A 21,366-nucleotide genomic window follows, 5' to 3' on the forward strand; every position below is an offset into this window, starting at 1 on the left:
TGTTGTTAGGAAGGCGAGCCAAAGGTTGCATTTCTTTGGCAGGACACTTAGAAGATGCAACAAGTCCACTAAAGAGACAGCTTACACTACACTCGTTTGTCCTCTGTTAGAATATTTCTGCGCAGTGTGGGATCCTTACCAGGTGGGATTGACGGAGGACATCGAAAGGGTGCAAAAAAGGGCAGCTTGTTTTGTATTATCATGTAATAGGGGAGAGAGTGTGGCAGATATGATACGCGAGTTGGGATGGAAGTCATTAAATCAAAGACGTTTTTCGTCGCGGCGAGATCTATTTACGAAATTTCAGTCACCAACTTTCTCTTTCGAATGCGGAAATATTTTGTTGAGCCCAACCTACAACTAATTTTCATAGTTTATTTTTCTTCATATCTCTATCACTGTTGGTTTCTTTATTACAATTTCTCAGTTTTCCCTTTCATTTCAACATTTTCACAAATACTCCCTTTTGGAGAGGTCTGTAGCATTTTAACATGTCATCAGAAAATCAAAATATTGTAGCTTTGGAGAGCTGTCATGTGGAACTTCAACATATATTTTTTCAGAAAACTGAAATAGTGATGTGTGACATCCGTTATTGACCCGTGTGATTTGAGGCGAAATCACCCCGTCATAATTCATGTATCTCACAGGGGGCTCATGGCTTGTGAACACAGCAATTGAACAGTTGCAGCGTTATTTCCTTTCCCTTATTGCAGTCTCTCTCTCTCTCTCTCTCTCTCTCTCTCTCTCTCTCTCTCTCTCTCTCTCTCTCTCTCTCTCTCCCACCCTCCCTCCCTCCCTCCCTCCCTCCCTCCCTCCCTCCCTCCCTCCCTCCCTCCCTCCCTCCCTCCCTCCCTCCTTCCCCCCTCTCCCCCCTCTTTCTTTCAGAATTAATACACCACAGCACAATAGGGGCTATAGTATGCCTGTGGTAACACCTGCCTGGAAATTAATACAAGGTTATCTTTCATGACCGCAACTTGGCATTCGTTTTACAACCTGGAGGGAATGCTTTACTTGAGATGACATTCTCAATTTACCTCATTAATTAATCACTTATATCTTTTTGCATTGATACATTTTTCAAAACTTTACAGAAGTATGAACCAGCTGCAGAGACACACTTATTTAGCACAGTCCCTATCCACTGTGCGTGAAAACCTAAATCACTCATCAGCTGAATGGCTTAACACTATAGCCCAGCACCCAATTTGGTACCCACCTATGTTGGGGCGGGAGGGGGGAGGAAAGTTCCTCTACAGTTGCAGCCACCTTACTGTCAGTGAAGAGATCAAAATGCTGATGTGTGAGCTGTAAACTCTTGATGTCAGGCATGCCAAGGAGTAGGTGCATATGCATTCTGGGGCACTAGGACTCGCAGAAAAAGGCTACCATGCCATGTATTGCTAAGGCATGTCCGCACACATGTGAAGGGATTCCAGTCTGGACTGTCTGCAATGAAATGGGTAAAACTAACACACAATGGCAGCCACACTGAAATGGGTCTCTAATTAAATCATTAGCAAGGAATGAGAATTTTAATACAGAGAACTATAGTTCCATGGTTTGTCTGTTCTTATCAACAGCATGGGAAGATGGTCAGATGAGGAGAAGTTGATTCAAGGAATTTGCCCAGTACCTTGTTTGCTCAAGTAATAATGGAGAATGCTATGGCTACAAAATAACATTGAAGATAGGTTTACTGAAGTTGCTTTTGTAGAGGAGATGGGTAGGTGCTCTCAATTAATCAAGACACAAAATGCTGCTTAGTCAGATGCTCTTCAGTCTTGTGACGAACTAGGCAACATACCAGTCTCCTTTACTCCTTATAAAATATTGAACATAACTTGGAGCTCCCATTTCATCAATATTTCACACTACAAACTGCTGAGGAACTGTACCCTAGTTATGAGTGCTGATGTGTTCACTTTGTTCATCAGGTATAGTGAGGACTTTAGGAAAATAGAGTAAACACCAGCACATTAATCCTTTACCTTTGAGATGTGCATCGTACCATAAAAGCCTAAGGTAATGATGTACAGATGTGAAGTTAAACCCTTCTCCTATGAGGTGTTTTAAGTTCTAAGGCTTAGGCATATGTCTCCCTACTGGACCTGCAGTCTTAACCGAATTAGGCTAATGTACTAAGAAACGCCATTCTAACAGTCTCCATATACGTGAACTGCGGGGCAACATTACCCTCTTTTGCTAACCACCTCTGCATTCAAAAAGAGGATAAATGTAAGAAAATAAAACTCTTGACTGCCTCCTATAGCAAGACACCAGAAGGAAATAGGAGACATACTGTCCAGTTGACACAAGTTCAAGCTTTGTGGGAGCAGTAATAAAACTATCTTTAAAATCTGCATGAATATTCAGACAGGTGATGATTGTATTTCAGAGTGGTGCAAAGCTTGAAAGCTTGAGATAAGTACTGAGAAATATAAAATTGTGCATTTCACAAAACTAAAAATGTAGTATCTTGTAACTAAAATATCTTTGAGTGATAATTGGAACCGGTCAACCCATACAAACAATTTGTGGGTACTTGAAATGGGATGATCACAAATGTTCAGTATAGGTAAAGCAGGTGGTAGACTTTGTTTCATTGACAGAATAATGGGAAAATGTAATCAGTCTACGGAGTAGTTCTCTTATAAGATGCTGGAGCAATCTGTAATATCTTTGAAGTATGTGGGATCTATATCAAATAGGTCTAATGGGAGGTATTGAATAAATTGTCACAGTTTTGTTTGACCTACAAGAGTGTTACAGAAATACTGGAAAACCTGAACTGGCAGATACTTGGAGAGAAATGTCAACTTTCCCCCAAAAGCCTACTTACAAAGTTTCAAGAACCAGTATTAAGTGAGGAATCTGGAAGTATATGATTGCCCCTTTACATTGCTCCCATAGTGACCAGGGAACAAGATTAGATTAACTATCGGACATTGCATTTAAGTTGTCATTCCGTCTGCAATCCATACACAAATGGTGTACATGGTACTGTGCAAAGTACCCACTTCCATGCTCATCATTGTGGATTCCAAAATATAGATATGGATGTAGAAGCTTAAACTAAAATTTCCTTCAAGACAAAGTGGAGCTTAATGTATTTTACTATCTTCTAGCTGAGTACCCCAACTGAGCTCTACTTATCCTGCTATCTTTGTTGCACTATAAGAAACTACACTCTAAGAAAACTTTAATGCATTCAATAAGCACTGTTCTAATTCTAACACAGCATTTGGGGGAATTTGAAGACTGGTTTGCTCTTATATCTATTGTGAGCATGTGTTCTTGAACACTGTATTAGAAACAGTTGCATCCATGTTCAGATTCACAATATCGTAACATTATGCTGTGCCTGTATTCCACCAGACATGGAAAATACATCCCAAGATATAACAGGCCTTATGGAACAGCTTCTCCCAACCTTATAACTTCTGGAGGACATAGATGTTGACAATCCACTATTGGGTAGTACAAATAAGTCTAGAAGACATAAAATAACAGGAAAATAAGGACAAAACTCAATCTGTGCCTATAGAATTCTAGAGCTCCATCTCATTTTAGTACAATTCACGCCACATACTTTGCCATAGGCCTCACAATTATGTTCCAACCCTCAAACATTTATTTCAATAGAGCACCAATGATGACCTATGCCACAATGATAATTTTCTCATTTTTGATCCCTTTTGATCTAGCAACCAATAGAAAGTCCAATGTGATGGTTATTCAGAAAAGCAATTTGGCCAGCTTTCAGTATTTAAGTAATATTCGAAGTTAAGCAGAAGAAGGGAACTGGTGATATCACACACAAAAAATAGAAACAATAATGCATGACATGGAAGAGAGAATCCCAACCCCTTGGGGGCCATTCCATCAGTAACTTATGCTCTGGTGGTCTAAGGAGATCACTACAGTCATCAAAGTGCACAGACAGGAGCCTCATCAGTTCAAAAGTCCTCTTTCCACAGCAAATCTTTTTATCTTTACAAGACTTTAGGTAAAGGCTCACTTTTTAAAAAGAACAGGATATAATGAATGCTGGGTGCAGTGTATGTTATTAATGGTGGTCACACACATTTTCACTATTATGGGCTAAATATGGCCATATTTGTGTCCAATAGCTCTCTGCAACAGTTTACAGTGCCCTTCTGCCATAGAGAAGCTCTTTGTGTTGCACTTAACTAAAACGTCCACTCTCAGAAATTTCCATTCCTCATTCTTCTCCCATAACTGCACAATGGTGTCTGACAATATATCACTTTGTACTCAACATCTGGAACTGCATAACTTTCCTTTCAGTGAATGGGAGCTCCATTTGCACTGTCTCGAGACATGCCACCAGAGACAGACAGAATTCATTATCAAATGTTGAAAACATAAGCAGTTGTAGCAAAATCTAGTTTCTTGGGGTCTTTAATAACATGTTGCGAGAAGGGGAATTTCCCTACCAGTGGTGAGAGAGTATAGTTTCCCCAGGCTTGAAAGGACGTGCGTCTTTTGAAAAAGTACAGATTGATTTGTCTCATGTACAAGATGTGTAAACTGCTACTGCTCAAAAGGTTGGTGAACTGATGACTCCTCTGATGTTTGAGAATTCTGTGACAATACCAACCATCTTATACGGAGCATAATTTGAGAGTCATTAATGTACCACCAGCATTTAATCACAATATTATTTTATTTACAGAAAGTGTACAAAACTACCTGTCACTACCATATCCTTTCAATAAGTGGAGATTGCAGAGTTGCTTACCAATATTTATCCTGAATATTTTGCATTCCAATGGTTTTGTGTTTGAGTTGGAACATCCATCAGCAACCAATAACAAAAGAGAATGGAGTCCCCCAGCGATATGTCTTGAGTGCCACCAATGTCACCCTTTCTGCAGTCACTATCAATGGAATCGCATTCACAGTGGATGCCTTGCTTTATGTGGGTGACTTATGTCTACTTCACAGCTCCAAATCAATGGGTACAGCTGAGCACCAGCTCCAGAGAGCCATTCGAAAGGCTCAAGATTGGATGCTAAACAATGGCTCCCAGTTTTCCTCTGTGAAAACCTTCATTACATATTTCTGTAGCCTCTGAAGTATACACCCATATCCCAAACTTTACCCAGGTAATAAAATTTTAGAAGTGTTGATGTAATTTTGCTATATAGGTCTTATTTGTGGTGAGAAACCAACTTGGTTACCACACACAAGTCATTTATTTTCATCTACTACATCTACATCTATACTTGACAAACCACTCTGAGGTCCATGACAGAGGGTATGTCCAATTGTACCAGTTACTAGGGTTTCTTCCCATTCCATTCAAGCATGGAGCGCAGGAAGAATGATTCTTTGAATGCTCCTCTGAGTGCAGTAATTATTCTTATCTTATTGTCACAATCTGATACATAAGGGGTTTTAGTATATTCCTAGAGTCATCATTTAAAACTGGTTCTTGAAACTTTGTTTATAGATTCTCTCCGAATAGTTTGTCTATCTTCAAGAGTCTTCCAGTTCAGTTCCTATAGTATATCTGTGATACTGTCCCACTGATCAAATGAACCTGGGACATTTGTGTTGCTCTTCTCTGTACACATTCAGCAGCCCCTGTTAGTCCTATGTGGTAAGGGTCCCACACATTTGACCAATATTTTAGAACTGGTTGCTCAAGTGATTTGTAAGCAATCTTCTTTGTAGACTGATTGCACTTCCCCTGTATTCTGCCACCTGCTTGACCCACAACTGAGCCTATGTGATCATTCCATTTCACGTCTCTACAAAGTGTTACTCCCACGCACTTGTAAGAGTTGGCCAATTCCAGCAGTGACTCATTGATATTATAGTCATATAATACTACAGTTTTTTGTTTTGTGAAGTGCACAATTTTACATTTCTGAATATTTAAAGCAGTTTGCCAAACTTTGTACCACTGTAAAATCTTATCAAGATCAGACTGAATATTTATGCAGCTTCTTTCAGACAATACTTCATCATAGATAACTGAATTGTGTGCAAAAAGTGAGAGGTTATTATTAATATTACCTACCAGTTAACTGATATACAACATGAACAGCAAGGATCCTAACACATTTCCCGGAGGGACATCTGAAGTAACTTCTACATCTGATGATGACTCTCCATCCATGATTACATTCTGCATCCTTCCTACCAAAAAGTCCTCAATCCAGATACAAATTTCTTTTCATACCCCATATAATCATACTTTTTACTGTAAATGTAGGTGTGGTACTGAGTCAAATGCTTTTTGGAAATCAATAAATACTGCATCTTCCTCGCTGCCTTGATCCAAAGCTTTCAGTATGTCATGTGAGAAAAGTGAGAGTTGGGTTTGACATCATCAGTGTCTTCCGAAATCTGCTGGTTGACATTGAGGAGGTCATTCTGTTCAAGATAGTTCATGTTTCAACTCAGACTATGTTCTAAGATTCTACAACAAATGGATGTCAAGGATACTGTACAGTAGTTGTGTGAATCACCCCTACTACCCTTCTTGTAGAGTGGTGTGACCTGTGTTTTATTCCAAGAACTGGTCATGGTTTTTTGTTCAAGGGAGCTATGCTAGATTAGAGCTAGAAGAGGGTCTAACTCAGCCAAAAATTCAAAATTCTATCAGGCCCTGGGGCTGTGTTTGATGTTAACTATTTCAGCTGTTTCTCAACGCTACTGACACTAATACTTGTTTTGTTCATCTTTTAAGTGGCACAAGGATTAAATTGGGGCTGAAAAAACTCGGTACTCTCTGATTCCTCAGACGTATATCCCACAGAGCTGCTTGTACTGTTCTCATATGACTATATAAACCCTTAATCCTCCCTTGTTTAGATTATGGTTATGGGTGCATAGTGTATGGATCCAAAAAACTGTCAGTATTAAGCTTGCTAGATCGTGTTCACTGTAACTGTATGAGGCAGCCACGTGATCCTTTTGCACAAGCCCCATTGACAACTTTCTGGCAGAAACAGGCATACCACCATTGTGAGTCAAGTGTTAGGCAATAAAAATTTGGTAGAAGCCTAGCCACCCATGCCACCAGTTTTATTTGGCAATGTAGAATCTATACACAACATTTCCAGAGCCAGTAGATCAAGTGGAATTTGACCAGAATTGTTAAAAAGTTATCTTCAGATTCCTCCATCTGACTGCTTACACAGATTCTCTCCTCTTACTTCTTCTTTGTAGCTCACCCAAAGGGCTGCTTTGACCTGGTCTCTGGACCTACGGGGAATACAGAACCTACATATGAGTATTTATTACAGTCCTTATTGAGTATCCGAATTCAGAAACCATGTGCACAAATGGCCATGAATTGCTCTTAGGAGCTGTAATTGTGACCATGGGCTGCTATCTGTACCAAATCCATGCAGTCTGTTCTCTGTGGAACTGACAACCAGCACCCAAACCTTATTATACATTAAAAGCCAAGACGGTAAATAGTTGTTGTCATTTTGTGTGTGTGTGTGTGTGTGTGTGAGAGAGAGAGAGAGAGAGAGAGAGAGAGAGAGAGAGAGAGAGAGAGAGAGAGAGACTGAGACTGGATGGACACACTCTGCTCTCTGACCATCCCAGTTTTTCTAAAAACATTACTTCTCTTTCATGCACTAAAAATTAGAAGCGTGTATTATATGTCTGGACATTCTTCCCTCTTGTTATGGCTTTATTTGACTCTGAAAAAGCAACTTTTTATCACTATATTCCTCATCATCATTAACAGCAGAGTTCACCAAGGATGGGCTTTTTTATGGAGGCCTCATTCAAAAGTCATTCATGCACAACCAAGTTACTTACTGGTGGATGATGGTAGCATGTCCAGAGCCCCATACCAGGAATCGAGCTGTGACCTGTGCATGTGTTGGGTCACTGATGATGCTGTTGAGTGTAGTGTGGACAGGAGTTAAACTAAAACTGGTAGTTAAGTGCATCCTCCACTATGCTGTGACACAGCTATCATCAGAAACTTTTGTATTCCTCTATGGCAGTGCTGTGTTTCAGGCTGTACTGAGTCCCTTTTTATAAGCCTAACAGTATCCCAAGCCTCCCCCTCCCCCCTCTGCCCCAGTTCCTTAAAGAATTGAAGTCTCATGTATAAAACAGCTTCAAACGTCTGATTGCTCTACAAATGATTGACATTGTGGTTGGAGACCCAAAATCCTAATTATGGTAGTTTTATTAGTTTTGAGTTATTCACCCATTGACTATTTGAAGAGTCAAATCTAAAACCATCTGCAGAATATTTTGTGAATATAGTTAGTAGTAAAGAAGTAATAAAGTAAAACATGCCTGATGCTGAAGTTTTGCTGCAGGAACAGTGAAAATGTACCAAGTGATAAACTTTTTTCCTGTTGTCGTTTTGTGGGCTGTGTCAGTGGAGAAAAGTGTCAAGTATGATTGTGAAATTATGTGTGAAATTTGCTAAATGCTCTCATTCTCAAATACTAGATGAATGTAGACTGCATAGTTTGAGCAGTGTGTATTATGGTGCCTCAAGACCTATACACAGTTTCTAACATTAATAACTGACTTAGTGTGTTAAGCCTTTAATGCAAGACTCTCTCTTAAGGAACAGATTATGACAGCATTTTAAATTTCTAAATTCCGCCAGGAATTGTATGAAATACTAAAAAATCAGATTTTTGTTGCCCCTGGAAGCCATTTGATAGGCGACCTGCAACTGTATGTGGTGACTGTGTTAGCCATTCGGCAATATAGATCTGTCATGAGAATATTATTGCCTTCATTATCACAAAGTTCCAGAAGCGAGAAACTGGTGATGTAATATTTATCGTCTCATACATTATGCACTCACCTGCATACAGTCAATGCTATATTATTGCAGATTTATATGATATTGGCCTTTATTATGCCGGTTTTGCACCGTATGGTGTGTCTGGCCAATATGTCATTCCATACTGTTGCAGAATCTTTTATACATATAAATCTTTTTCCCTAAGGCTGAGAGTATATTTGACGGGACCCAGTAAATTCCTCAGTTTTGTAGGTCGACAAAAGCTACATCTGATATTATGTTTGTTGAGAACTCTTATAATTCCTAAGGAAATTCGGATGATGTACAACAAGAAAGCTATGGCAATGTGTGCCTCCATTTATTCATTTTATTCCCTTGGCTGGACTTGTTTTCATTGGAATGCACAATGAATTTATGTTTTGAAATATGTGTTTTGTCAAAAAATGCCTTTAGCTGTTCAAGTTCACTCAGCAGGCTATAAACAACACTTGCTCTGTGAACCAGAGTGCAAAATATGCAACTGCGCTATGCTGTGTAGTGACAACTTCTAGCCCGAAAATATGTATTGGCGTGAATGGGTTTGCTATGCCCCAGTGTTCTGTCAGCTTTCCTTTGTGCCAAAATTTCCAGGAAGAGTAATTTGCATCTTTTTCCATGTACGTTGTAAACTGAATATTTGGAAGGAGCAAATTTAAATGTAGAAGAAACATGGGTAGTGTTTCTGTTCCAAGAGTCTATACCGCAAATGTGTCATCTACATACTGCAAAAAGCAGTAAGGTTTTAAGGCTGATGAATGCCATGCTTTCTGTTCAGAGTCATCCATTCAATAGATAGCTATCATGAGAGATAGAGAATTACCCATGGCCATCTGATCAATTTGCTCAAACTACCATTTACGAATGGTAAAAGACATAACTATCCCTTGTTTCTTCTGTGTCAGGTTTGTGTCATCTAGAACTAATTTGCAAAGTGTATGTATTTTTATGAGTCTAGGAGCTCCAACAAAAATAAGCCAAGAAGAGTAATGCAACAACTGTAGACAGCTATGAGTTGTGCAACCCACTTTCAATGTGTGTGGGTGAATTTTCATTCTCTCTCTCTCTCTCTCTCTCTCTCTCTCTCTCTCTCTCTCTCTCTCTCTCTCATTTTTAAAACTCTTACATGTGGAACCATGTTCACATTTTCTTCCACAGTTTTTTTTTTTAACCGCTGAGCTAATAGATCTCATTTGAGTAGATTGCTGATTCTGGGAAACATTGAGGGGTTAAATAGTAGGACTCGGATGATATTCCACATTTTTGTACTAACACATTATTTATTGCCAGAAATGGTACATTATAATGCTGAGATGCTGGACTTTACATTGGAAATAGTCAAATTGATCTTCTCACATTACTTAAAAATTTCTGTGATTCTTTTTTCTAAACTGCTGTAGATGGATATCAGGATGAATTTTTCGAAATCGTGACAGCCAATACTTCCTACAGTTATCAAATGCTGATTTCATGAATAACCTCGAATGTTTTCACTATGTGTGGTATCCTTAAGAATGGAGAATATTTGCAGGAATCAGTATCTTCATCCATGTTTATGTACCAACTAAGTTTGTTTGTTCCTATGCTTACATCCACAGAAATATTTTGGAAAATGTGGTAGAAATAATGCAGGTATAAAACTGTCATATATGGTCCACATTTTGAACAGAAAATAAATAAACTAATTTCCGAGGAGCTAAGTCCAAATCATCCTGTGACCATCAAGATTGAAGGTTTCCATGGCACCTGTAAATCAGCGGAGGCAAACTCTTTGGTGGTTCTTTGTGTAAGAATTGGTTGTTTGCTGTCCCCATCCTTGTCCAATGAACATAACCTTCCTTCCATTTTTGAAAAAAAAAAAAAAAAAAAAAAAAAAAGATGAATTGTGAATTGTGGTTTATTAGTCTCATAACGTACATAATCTAAATCATTTGATTTAGGTACAGGAGACACGTCAAAATTTTGGTAAAGTTTTACCATATACATACAACACCTGATTTTGACAAATGGTACCATAACAATAATACAATATAAAAATACACATACAGTAAAAAAAACTAACAATTAATTACAACAACTTATTTTAACAAATGGCATCAGATGGTTACAGGTCAGATAAAATCTCCTGTACCGCATGTTACTAGATATTTAATTCACCAGTTTTTGTGACAGCGTGGAAAGTTATAAAATCTTCATAGTGGAAATATCAATAATTTAGGAAAAGACAGATTGCTACTTATCGTAAGGAAGACATGTTAAGTTGCAGACAGGCACAGTTAAAAGACACTTACATAAAGCTTTCGGCAACAGCCTTCATCAGTAAAAGAGAGAGACACACACACACACCATTCATACACACAAGCAAGCACACCTCATGCCCACATGATCGCCTTCTCCAGCATATTGGGTCAGTGCAAGATGCTTGAGTTTGCAGTTATGTGGGCATGAGGTGTGCTTGCTTGTGTGTGTGAATGGTGTGTGTCTCTGTTTTCCTGATGAAGGCTGTGGCTGAAAGCTTGATGTAAATGTCTTTTAGTTGTGCCTGTTTACAACTTAAGGTGTCTTCTTTATGGTAAGTAGCAATCTGTCTTTTCCTCTGTTGTTGATACTCCTACATGGAGTTTCCATTGTTTCATACTGGAAGCATGCAGACATCACAGTATACACTAACCTGAAGCTATTACACTATAAATCTCTTTTCCAAAGATTTATTTTTTACTGACCTTCTTAATTAAGCATGAAATTACAACAATGTTATGGAAAAGGGTAGATTACCATTTAGAGCAGAGTCGCAGGCATCCACAATAAAATGACTGCTACTCATTTTAGCTTTTTGTCAAAAGGCTTTCTTCAGAAGTAGAAAACACGCACTATTCACACAAGCACAGCCAACACACACATTACCACTGTCTCTGCCTCCTTACCCCACAAACAGATTCCTGTTCCCATCAGGTGGATTTACGACTCAGTCCAGCTACTGAAGCCAGAGACAGCGGTAATGTATATGTGAATTTTGCTTGTGTGAATGTTGTGCGTTTTCTACTTCAGAAGAAGATAATTTGGCCAAAGGCTGAGATGTATAGCAGTTATTTCATTGTGCATGTCTGCAACTCAGCATCTCCTCTATGCGATGAGTAGCAATCTACCCTGTTCACAGTGTTGTTGTTATTCTATCCTGGACTTCCCATTGTTTAATTAAACATCAAACTTCTTTTTATCTTTCAGTGAATTTGGAAACATCAGTCCAGAGGTATTTAGTGTTCTTCAGACTGCATTCTTTGGTTCCTTTCTAGGAGGTTGTTATGGAGGCTTCCTTTTTTCACGAAAAGCATATGTGGAATTCATTGAACGCAATCAGGCCACATCATTTACAAGTCACTTAGAAGCAAAGGTAAGCTTTCTTTTTTAAACTCTGTTTAATGAATAACCTATATAAACCAATAATGCTGTTGCTTTTCTTTTTTCTGTTGAAGGTTTATATTTCAAACAAATAAGTCTATTCTCATCTGGTTTTGCCTTGCAGGTATCTGTAACCTACTGAATGTCTGAAAACAAGTTCCCCTCAGCTCTTGCTTCTACCTCTTTTGTTAATGAAAGAAAACCCCAGTGTCTGAGAAGTGCCGTCTTTTGTGTGTCTGTCACTATCTGATATGTGGTTTTTGAATTTTATTAGGTGGTAAAGATGATACTAAATTATTTGTACAATGTACAGGATGTACCATTTTTATCTGGTTAGTATGTACTTTTTATAGATATTTGAAGACAAGTTATCATTTAGCAAACAGGAGAGACACTGAGAAGCAGATACACATATAGTAAAGGCAGAAAAATGCTTAGTGTTTGGAGGAAGTTCTTTGATAGAGTTGACAAACAAATTTGACCCTCACACACACACACAGCTAATGTTGTCTTTCATATGCCTACCATCTAGTATTTGAGCCTACTAACTGTTATTTCTTACACGAAGAAAGAAAGGGTTGTCTGTGAAAACGCCAATCATATACTAACTTTACTGCAGCCATTTTAGAGCTTTCTCACTATTATGACCATAAAAAATTATCTGATTGCATGAACTGTCATCGCTACATTATGGGCAAAGGCCAGTTGGAACACCTGGTTGAAGAGCATGCTGAACAACACATTTGGCTGTCTCCAGTTGCTGCTTGACTTTCCCTGCAACCAGTCCAGCTGTTCTAAGTCTCTGCTAATGCTGCTACCCAGTTGCTTTTCCATCTACACCTATTCTCCTCCCTCCCCCCCCCCCTCCTCCCCCCTTTGTATTCCTCCTAGTGGGCGTCTTGCACACATATACTTCTTTCGCCACAGCACCACATTTACTCCCATTGTCCCATTCCTCCCTCCCACTGCTCCACACAGCCCCAATCTATCTTTATTATGTGTCCATTTGCTGCTGAAAATCTCTCCCATATTCCATCATGGATTTTCTGTCAGTGCTATAAATAATTACTTGTTTTGTGTTAACAGTGATAGGGTCTTACACAAGAATTTATTGTATTGGCATAATCTTATAGTTCTGATATTTTTACAGAGACAGTTACAGAACCATGTAACAGTTAATTTTGCAAAAGGTGCACTAAAATGGGCTTGGCGTGTTGGATTTTTTAGCAGTTCATATGTGTAAGTATTTTGATGGATTTATTACATTTCTTATTAAGTATTAAAGAATTTTATTTAACATTAAGGTCCCTTTCTAGTGTATAATTTTGGTAGGTGTCTTGATATGAGACACTGAAGTTTTTAATGTATGATTATGTCTGTTAGAAGAAAATAGGTAAATAATTCTAACACATAAACAGAAGCTCCATACTGTCACATGTTACGATGCTCTACTGTCTAGGTTGCTTTCCACAATGTTCCAAACATACCGGGGAGAGTCACGCCTAGTTGATTATGTGGCTGCTGGTGGAATTACAGGAGCTTGCTACAGGTTACATCTTGGTGTTCGTGGTTTTCTGGTTGGAGGATTACTAGGTAAGATTTTATGAAATTTTTGTTTGTTTTTAGAATGCAGCTATATTATTTACAAATGCTATTTGGTATGTTGTTAAATATTAGTTTGCAGGTGATTATATTTTTCTGTGTTTGCAGTAGGCGTAAATACTCTGTAAATATAATTATTGTAGCTACATTTTTCTGTGTTTCCAGTAGGTATATATACTCAGTAAATATAATTATTGTAGTAGAAAGTGCAAAAGACTAATATGATAATAGGAGATTACTTATCAAAAATATATATATTGTGGCATTAAGGTAATTGCTATTTTTGTGAACTTTGTATATCAGTCACAAATAGTGATCATGTTGTAAATGAACTCGTGAAATGCCATGGCCAGTTTCATGTCACATACTTGTCAAGCTTAAATGTGTGATTTATCTCTAATAACTTCATTGTCAATGGGACATTAAATCCTAATCTTTCTTTGATTTAAGTTTTTTTTGTTCCCATCTTCATTACTCCATTTTTGTATTTTTTGATGAAATTTTGGTACATGTGTCCACTTTATTTTCTGTTTGTTATGCAGACATTTTTTTGTGAGCTATGAATAATTACAGTGTAAATATCGATTTGGGTGTAGACAATACCAGTACCAAAGAATGTTATCATTTATGTAGAATGATCATAATTGTTTACAATAAAATTAATGTTCCTTTAAAAAGAAATGAGAGTTGGACTTCCTAAATCTAAGGCAACTGGATAAAATTATTAAAGCCCACTTTTGAAGACTGTGATGATTGGAAACTATTTTATGTGAATGAATCACATATTTTCTGTTTTCTATAGGACTGTAGGACGCTGTATTTGGCTTATGACTGCTGAGGAATACTGAATTGTTTCCTATAGTTAGTTATTGCTTGAAAGCACAAAATGTGAAAAGGGCTTTACTACACTGCAAAATGCAATGCGGATAGTTAAATGCGTTGCCGATCAAGATGTGATTATAATCAAAATTAAACTTCCAAAACGCTGTATAACTAACACTACAGGCCAGAATGGCGTCAAATTTCAATGGAATATTATCTACAGCTGCATCTACATGTACATTTATACTCCGCAAGCCACCCAACGCTGTGTGGCGGAGGGCACTTTACGTGCCACTGTCATTACCTCCCTTTTCTGGTTCGCGGGAAGAATGACTGTCTGAAAGCCTCCGTGCGCGCTCGAATCTCTCTAATTTTACATTCGTGATCTCCTCGGGAGGTATAAGTAGGGGGAAGCAATATATTCGATACCTCATCCAGAAACGCACCCTCTCGAAACCTGGACAGCAAACTACACCGTGATGCAGAGCGCCTCTCTTGCAGAGTCTGCCACTTGAGTTTGCTAAGCATCTCCGTAACGCTATCACGATTACCAAATAAACCCTGTGACGAAACGCGCTGCTCTTCTTTGGATCTTCTCTATCTCCTCCATCAACCTGATCTGGTACGGATCCCACACTGATGAGCAATACTCAAGTATAGGTCAAACGAGTGTTTTGTAAGCCACCTCCTTTTTTGATGGCTACATTTTCTAAGGACTCTCCCAATGAATCTCAACCTGGCACCCGCCTTACCAACAATTAATTTTATATGATCATTCCACTCAAATCGTTCCGCACGCATACTCCCAGATATTTTACAGAAGTAACTGCTACCAGTGTTTGTTCCGGTATCATATAATCATACAATAAAGGATCCTTCTTTCTATGTATTCGCAATACATTACATTTGTCTATGTTAAATGTCAGTTGCCACTCCCTGCACCAAGTGCCTATCTGCTGCAGATCTTCCTGCATTTCGCTACAATTTTCTAATGCTGCAACTTCTCTGTATACTACAGCATCATCCGCGAAAAGCCGCATGGAACTTCCGACACTATCCACTAGGTCATTTATATATATTGTGAAAAGCAATGGTCCCATAACACTCCCCTGTGGCATGCCAGAGGTTACTTTAACGTCTTTAGACGTCTCTCCATTGATAACAACATGCTGTGTTCTGTTTGCTAAAAACTCTTCAATCCAGCCACACAGCTGGTCTGATATTCCGTAGGCTCTTACTTTGTTTATCAGGTGACAGTGCAGAACTGTATCGAACGCCTTCCGGAAGTCAAGGAAAATAGCGTCTACTTGGGAGCCTGTATCTAATATTTTCTGGGTCTCATGAACAAATAAAGCAAGTTGGGTCTCACACGATCGCTGTTTCTGGAATCAATGTTGATTCCTACAGAGTAGATTTTGGGTTTCCAAAAACGACATGATACGCGAGCAAAAAACATGTTCTAAAATTCTACAACAGATTGACATCAGAGATATAGGTCTATAGTTTTGCGCATCTGCTCGACGACCCTTCTTGAAGACTGGGACTACCTGTGCTCTTTTCCAATCATTTGGAACCTTCCGTTCCTCTAGAGACTTACGGTACACGGCTGTTAGAAGAGGGGCAATTTCTTTCGCGTACTCTGTGTAGAATCGAATTGGTATCCCGAATTATCGGAGAAGTGGGAAAATGTATGCCAGAAGAAAAAGAATAGTATGAAAATTGATCAGTTGGTATAAACATGCTGGGTAGAGGGTTTTCCTCCTTTGGCCTCTTAACGTTTTCCATGTCTGTCTCAGTGCAGGAGCGCGCTCTGCTTGTAAAGCTGTTTTACAAGAATGATAACTGTGCACATGTCGCTCTGCAGAAGTTCCGGACACTGAAGGGTTTGGAAAAAGGTATTGGTCTGATCACTGCCATGAGTCTGGAGAAAATGGAGAAAATGATTCAGAAATTCGAAAAGATGGGTTCTTTTGGTGTGCAACCTGGTAGAGGGAGGAAACGAATTGATTCGACATCAGTGGAAGCAGTGCCCACAGAAATGCAGAGGAGATGACTGGTGGTGTGCAAATGTGCCTGAACATTGGACATACCCATGAGCACAGTGCGTAAAATCCTACGTAACATCCTTCTTTGCTATCCATTCAAAATTGTCCATGTGCACGAGTTGCTTCCTGGTGACCTGCCAGCGAGAGAGACCTTTGCTTTAGAATTTCTTCATCATCATCTTGGACAGTTTCCAGCCACTGCTTGCAAATAAATGGACAGTGATTGGCCGTGGAAGATTTTGTGGACATATGAAGCCCACTTCCATCTGACAGGATATGTCAATACACAGAATTGTCGATTATGGGCAACAGAAAATCCACACGCAAATCTACCAGTACCACTTCATCCTGCAAAGGTCACTATGTGGTGCGGTTTTACATCATCATTTATCATAGGCCCATATTTTTTCGAAGGGACAGGTCCTTCCAATCGTGTTACCTGTCCCATCACTGCTGAGCACAATGGATGTCTTTGCTGCTGCACCTCTTCTGAAATTCTCAGCCTCTAGAGGCTTTCTGCTATGGTGAAAAAGTAACATTATAGTGTAAAGGCTGTGGAAGTGAATGGCTTGTTTACATACAACATTCTTTCTCTCAGCTGTTGACTGATGCTGAAATGAAGTTTTGTAGAGACAACACTACTTTGAGTGGCACAAGAATGATAAAGGAGCTGTAACATTAAGTTTATTCATTAGGAGAGCTTTACTTGCTCAGCTGACAGAGCAGTGCCTATGAAAGCCAGTGGTGCATATTTGAGTCTCTCTCAATTCAGAACAATTTTAATGTCAGTCCTGCTTCAGCAGAAACTGCTGCCGAATGGAACACATCATTTAATAATACACTGCTTACAAAAATGCCTGTACCCTTTGTATAATGTTCAATGATCTTTCTGATCCTATTGAGTGTGATGATGTGACAGATAAGTCAGTGCCTCCTGTTTAGGAGAATCCCAATGTGATCCACTAGATTTAGTTTTTTTTTGCGGTTTCTTTCAGTTAAGACAAATACCAAGGTGATTCCATTGAACAAGACATGCCACCTATCCAAGCTTGTGCACAATCTCAGTGGTGCCATCACTGAAGGTACATCCAACCATTCCTTCTTCATTCTTTTTGCTCCAACAGCATTTCATTGTAACTTTCTAAATTTTTCATAAATTGTAATTTTGTTCACTGATAGTTGATGTACCTGAAAATAATTAGAATCTTCAATTAGCATATGTGATATGTATTAACTGGGGGATGGGGACACTGCTGTATAACTATTGATTTCCAGAACCGAAGAGCAATAATATTGCAGTGCAGATGAAATAATTGTGGATTGTACCTTAATTTTGCAAGTGCTTTTCAATTATTTGAAACCTCAGAACATGTGCCTACTGTCTTCTTGATACTATTTTGATAATTTTAAGAATAACTCTGGTTATTTAAATTTTTGTTTGAAGTATCTGAACGGTAGTAAATTATTGTTTTCTTTAACAGACAACTACCAGTTATATGATGATAGCTAGATAAATATTTGAAATTTTGTGGCAGATTAAAACTATTTTGCCGAACAAAAACTAGAACCTGGTAAATGCTCTATTGGCTGAACTATCCAGCCACAACTCAAAGTCCATCCTCTCAACTTTACTTCTACTACCTACTACATCTATACTCTGTGAAGGGCATGGCAGAGGGTACATCCCAGTGAACCAGTTATTTGGGCTTTTTCCCATCCCATTGGCATATGCAAAAAAAAGACTGTTTAAATGCCTCTGTGTGTGTTGTAATTAATCTAATCATATTCTCATAACTCCTATGGGAGCAATATGTAGAGGGTTGTAGTATATTCCTAGAGTCATAATTTAAACCTATTTCTCGAAACTTTGTTAGTAGACTTTCTTGGGATAGTCTGTCTTCAAGAGCCTGCCCATTCATTTCTTTCAACATCTCAGTGACACACTCCTGTGGATCAAACAAAGCCCTGACCATTTTTACTGCTCTTCTCTATATATGTTCAATAGTCCCTGTTCTATTTGGCATGGATGCCACACACTTAAGCAATATTCTAGGATGGGTCACACGAGTGATTTTATGCAATCTCCTTTGTAGACTGATTACATTTCTCTAGTATTATACCAATAAACTGAAGTCTGCTACCTCATTTACCCAAGACTGAGCCAATTCATGTCCCTTCTAAGTATTACAACCAAGATTACAGAGTCCAACTGTGACTCACCAGTATTATATTCATAGAATACTGCATTTTTTTGTTGTGTGAAGTGCACAATTTTACATTTTCATCAGTATCCCATCTCCTACCTTCCGGACTTCACAGAAGTTGTGCATACCTTGTGGGACTAACACTCTTGGAGAGATACCATCACAAGTTAGACTTTGAGCATTTGCTCATGAAAGGCAAAGGTTTTGGTATTAAGACTTGGTCCAGCACACAGTTTTAATCTGTCCAGAAATTTCAAACCAGTGTACATCCTGCTGCAGAGTGACAACTTGTTTTGTAAACAAATATTTGCTTCTCTTGATTTAGCAGGGCGAGCAGGTCCTTCTTTCAGAGTGAAAAAGAGTGGAGAGATAGAATAAGTGTTCAGAGGTTACAGCGAGAGTAAAGAACCAGTGGAAATAGTAACTTAGGAGACAAATGAAGTCATAATGAAAGGTGTTGTACTTTTGCAGTGTAAATAAATGTGTTAAACACTTTTCCTATGGTCATCATTTAAACCCATCCTGGGATTTGTTAGCTTACTATGTGTGCTTTGTTCAACTTTTACAGGTTGCGTTTTAGGAGTTATGGCTGGTGGATCATCAATGCTATTATTGACGGCAGCTGGTACTTCAGTGGAAGAAGTAAGGTTCTGGCAGTACAAATGGAAGACATCGAGAGATATGTGAGTATCCCGTATTATAAAGCCATACATGGTAACAGACTTTTTTCAGATTTGTGGTGAGAATTTTATGTGCTTCAAACCGCATGGTGATTGCAACACTTATGTCAGAACTTCAAAACTTTTCTTTTCTGGATCACGTGTTTCTTTTGTATATGAAAAATCAAGGTGGCCCTAATTTTAATCTGAACTGTCCACAAAACAATGATTTATTTTGTTTAGTCTTTGATAAAAGTCCTGCCTTCCAGATGGTTATACACATGCTTCTGCCAAACAGTTATTTCCATGCATGCATTGTTACTGCTCGCAGACTTTTATTTATGGAGTTGTTTTTTGTTAGACTCTTAGTTATTTTACCAATGGTTCTACTGAGTGACTACAAGCTAAGAAGTGTGTCTCTCTTGACTCCAACAGTGAAAAGTTTCGTACATCTCTGCGTTCAGTTTCAACTGTAAGCTGACACACCACTTAGTGAAATTAAAATTAAAATTAATGGTACCGACTGAGTAATATTCAGCCACTTGATGTAGCAGTACCATCTCAGAAACTGTTAGTATTCTGATGGTGGCATATTAATAATGCATTTTAGGATACCAAGTATTAAATTAGGAACATACTGCACTAACTTTGGGGCACTGAATAGAAACTCCACTTCTAGTTGAGCATGGGAAGCCTCCTGCACTCATTATTTATGTTGTTTTTCATTTTAAGTGCACAAATTGAAAACCTCATTCACCAGATGGTTTTATTGAAAAAGCATTCTCTAGTGGTCATGTGGAAAATGTTTCATATATTATTTTTATTATAGACCCAAAAATTGACTTTCTTTAGAATTCTCCCATTGGAACTACCCTCAAAATAAAAATAAAACACCACTATATGTGCATTCTAAGAAACTCTCAGTGATATGGCAGATGGAAGTAGCTGAATTGATACATTGATATACTGTTTCCTGTTGTCTCTATTTTAACTAGCTAGACACTACGTTTAATTCATTTAACATGTCTGTAACTAAAATAATCAGACTTAGTTACTGTTAACAAAATGTGATATAAAAAACTTATCTAATGAGTCGCGTTGCATTTAAGCTGCACACTGTTTAACCACAGGACCACTAACACATATACCAAAGGACAGTTCAAGGGGAAGCGAACATTTTATCCACAAACTATCCCAGCAGCCATAGTTACTTGCTTTTTCAGATTGCTGGGCAAATTTATTGTAGCATGTAAAAGTTGACTCCGACTTAATCAGTGTGATGGCCACATTACAGTCAGGCACTTGTGAAAGACTACATATATGTCACTGGCAGGAGAAAAAAAACCTTGGATGACCTATGGAAGAGGTGGAAAAGAGGAATTCAGGAAAATGTACCTGAATGTATACCGTATTTACTCTAATCTAAGCCGCACTTTTTTCCCGGTTTTTGTAATCCCAAAACCCGCCTGCGGCTTAGAATCGAGTGCAAAGTAAGCGGAAGTTCTGAAAAATGTTGGTAGTTGCCGCCGCAACTAACTTCTGCCATCGAATTATGTAGCGCTACACAGGAATGCTTTGCAGGCACAACGATAAGCAATGGTGACAAAACCTCTGCGTCAGTAAAAAAAAAAAAAAAAAAAGAGAGAGAGAGAGAGAGAGAGAGGTGGAAGACGAGCTTTTTTTTCTCCGCCCCAAGTTTCGACCACTGCATTTTCATACATTATCCAATGAAGTAAATACAAATTCCGTATTGTTTATCTTCAAATTTAGCAGCATTTCAGCGTACTACAAAAATCCGACTGGCAAGACTGTTTGAGATGTTTGTC

At 38.5% G+C, this 21,366-nt stretch overlaps 1 protein-coding gene across 1 annotated transcript in view; it reads left to right on the plus strand.

Annotated features, from left to right (window-relative positions):
- LOC126470632 (RPII140-upstream gene protein) overlaps positions 1-21,366 on the plus strand; it is a 35,829-nt gene that overhangs the window by 10,519 nt on the left and 3,944 nt on the right. Inside the window, exons 2-5 of the mRNA XM_050098611.1 lie at positions 12,035-12,200; positions 13,359-13,447; positions 13,668-13,801; positions 19,450-19,564. Coding sequence (XP_049954568.1) covers positions 12,035-12,200; positions 13,359-13,447; positions 13,668-13,801; positions 19,450-19,564 — 504 coding nt within the window. The remainder of the gene's footprint in view (positions 1-12,034; positions 12,201-13,358; positions 13,448-13,667; positions 13,802-19,449; positions 19,565-21,366) is intronic.

This window comes from Schistocerca serialis, chromosome 1 (genome assembly GCF_023864345.2).
Source record: "Schistocerca serialis cubense isolate TAMUIC-IGC-003099 chromosome 1, iqSchSeri2.2, whole genome shotgun sequence".
NCBI lineage: Eukaryota > Metazoa > Arthropoda > Insecta > Orthoptera > Acrididae > Schistocerca > Schistocerca serialis.